Source organism: Lagopus leucura, unplaced genomic scaffold, assembly GCF_019238085.1.
Source record: "Lagopus leucura isolate 7727_CA_CO unplaced genomic scaffold, USGS_WTPT01 Super-Scaffold_100001, whole genome shotgun sequence".
In the NCBI taxonomy this organism is placed as follows: domain Eukaryota; kingdom Metazoa; phylum Chordata; class Aves; order Galliformes; family Phasianidae; genus Lagopus; species Lagopus leucura.
In genome coordinates this window covers 34158588-34161113 of record NW_024962262.1, presented here as the reverse complement: position 1 = coordinate 34161113, position 2526 = coordinate 34158588, and the positions used below count along the sequence as shown (strand labels likewise).

Genomic DNA, 2526 nt, shown 5'->3' with positions numbered 1-2526 from the left:
CTGTGAGCGCGGCGCCCCGGGGCCCCCGCAGCGCCCGAGCCGCCGCCGCCGGCCCCGCAGCGCGCTCCGCGGGCGGCCATGGCTGCGGGCGGCCGCTGACCGCCGCCCCGTCGAGGACGAACCCTGGCCCGGCGGGCGGCGGCGCGGAGAGAGGCTCCGAGGCGGGTACCGGCACCCGTCCCGCCCGCAGCGCTCCGCGCCCGGAGCCGCCGAGATTGACTGGGGCGGAGCGGAGCGCGGCGCGGCCGCGGAGCCGGAGCCGGCCGAGGAGGAGTGCGGGCGGCGGGACACCATGTCCAAACCGGTGGACCACGTCAAGAGACCGATGAACGCTTTCATGGTGTGGTCGCGGGCGCAGAGGCGGAAGATGGCCCAGGAGAACCCCAAGATGCACAACTCGGAGATCAGCAAGCGACTGGGCGCCGAGTGGAAGCTGCTGAGCGAGGCGGAGAAGCGGCCCTTCATCGACGAGGCCAAGCGGCTGCGGGCCATGCACATGAAGGAGCACCCCGACTACAAATACCGGCCGCGCCGCAAGCCCAAGACGCTGCTCAAGAAGGACAAGTTCGCCTTCCCCGTGCCCTACGGGCTGGGCGCCGTGGCCGAGCACGAGCCTCCGCACGGGCTGAAGGCGGCGGCGCTGCACGGCGGGGCCGCGGGCGGGCTGGGGCCCGACTCGCTGCTGGGCAACCCCGAGAAGGCGGCCGCCGCCGCCGCCGCCGCCGCCGCGCGCGTCTTCTTCCCGCAGTCGGCCGCCGCCGCAGCCGCCGCCGCCGCTGCCGCCGCCGCGGGCGGCCCCTACTCGCTGCTGGACCTGGGCTCCAAGATGGCCGAGATCTCCTCGTCGTCGTCGGCGGGCTCGGCGCTGCCCTACGCCTCCTCGCTGGGCTATCCCGGCGCCGGCGGGGCGGGAGCTTTTCACGGGGCCGCCGCCGCCGCCGCTGCCGCGGCCGCCGCCGCCGGGGGGCACACGCACTCGCACCCGTCCCCCGGCAACCCGGGCTACATGATCCCCTGCAACTGCAGCGCCTGGCCCGGGCCCGGGCTGCAGCCTCCGCTGGCCTACATCCTCCTGCCGGGCATGGGCAAGCCCCAGCTGGACCCGTACCCCGCGGCCTACGCCGCCGCGCTATGACCCGCGCTGTGAGCCGCTGCCCGGGGGAAGCGGGCGGAGAGCGGCGGAGCCGCCGCCGACCTGTTGCGCGCCGCCCCGCCTCGAGCTCGTGTGTGTGTTGCATGCGGATAGCCGAGCTGAGAGGGAGTGAGAAAAAGACGAAAAGAAAAATGAAAAAAAAAGAACAAAAAAAAAAAAAAACCGAACAACCTTCCCCCCCTCCCCCCAAGTCCGTCCGTCCATCCGTCCCCTCGAAAAAAGTTCTTCCTCGGGGACGTGGGCTCGGGAAGGGCCGCGCGGGGATGCGCCGTTCCCCCGGGACGGTTCCCACGGGGGCAGAGATGGGGCGGTGCCGCTCCGCTCCGCGGGTGTCAGCCCGGGACTGTACATGTGTCAATGTCTGTGGCAACGTTAGGTCTCGGATCGGAAAGTCTGTCGCTTCCTTTGCCCACGGTCGAGTCGGTTTGAAGCTGAAGAAAAGGGAAAGAAAAAAAAAAAGAAAAAGAAAAAAAAAAAAAAGTGATGGAATGCCTTTCAAAGGGAATAAACATATTGCGGGACCGTTCGAGGATCGCGATATGATCTAAGGTTAAATCAGACTTTTTTGTCTGAGTGCTAATTATCTATTTATTATGTAGCTGAACTGAAGCAGAGCTTTGCTTTGACGGAAGAGTATTTCTCATTTAAAGAAACCCCGTCCCCGCCACCACAGAGTGTGTCACTGTGTCTCGGAGAACCCCCCCCCCGCCCCGCACTCCAAAGCCCCCCTTATCCCGTTTAGCTGATTTTAGAGCGACCGCAATTCAATTGCAAGTGACGATTTGAAGCCGGAACACAAATTTTAGAGGGGAATCCTCCATCGGTTTATAGAGTTCTTTTTGGTTTACTTTTGTAATGTGTATATTTTGACTAATGGTTGTGAATGAAGCTGGCTAACCTGTATTTAGTTTCATTTTGGCTTTATGTAATATAAAGTAAAACGACAACGGAAAGAAAGGAAACAAAGATTAAGTATTGGTTTTAACATTTACGTGTAAATGGTTTTCTTGTGTGACCTTCTAATTTAAAGTTAGACGTCTGAACGATATCTGTACATTAGATTCCGACTGCCACTCTGTTCATTTTTGAACAAAGAGTTTAAATAAAGCCTGAAGCAGGGAAAGGAGAACCCCTCTCGTTCTCGTGGCGTTCCTCTCAGCTCCCATCGCATCGCCCCTCCGCGCCGCCCCGGCTGAGGTGTACGGTGTCCTCAAGGCGCTCTTTGTTTCATCCTGAATAGATTTACGGGGATATCTAAATCGGGCCATTGTTATTCCGAGCCAAAAAAAAAAAAAAAAAAAAGATTTATCACGTTTTTTAATCGTGAATAGGAAAGAAGATTTGAAAAAAAAAAGAAAAAAAAAAAAAAAAAA

At 60.0% G+C, this 2526-nt stretch overlaps 1 protein-coding gene across 1 annotated transcript; it reads left to right on the top strand.

Moving 5' to 3' along the window:
* The first annotated feature begins 246 nt into the window (after positions 1-246).
* On the top strand, positions 247-1173 carry SOX21 (SRY-box transcription factor 21). The gene has a single exon (XM_042867915.1). The coding sequence runs from the start codon at positions 293-295 to the stop codon at positions 1133-1135; it is 843 nt and encodes a 280-aa protein (XP_042723849.1). The 5' UTR covers positions 247-292; the 3' UTR covers positions 1136-1173.
* The last annotated feature ends 1353 nt before the right edge of the window (positions 1174-2526 follow it).

Coding starts and splice junctions, on each gene's coding strand:
- SOX21 (XM_042867915.1), top strand. CDS start 293: ATGTCCAAACCGGTGGACCACGTCAAGAGACCGATGAACGCTTTCATG.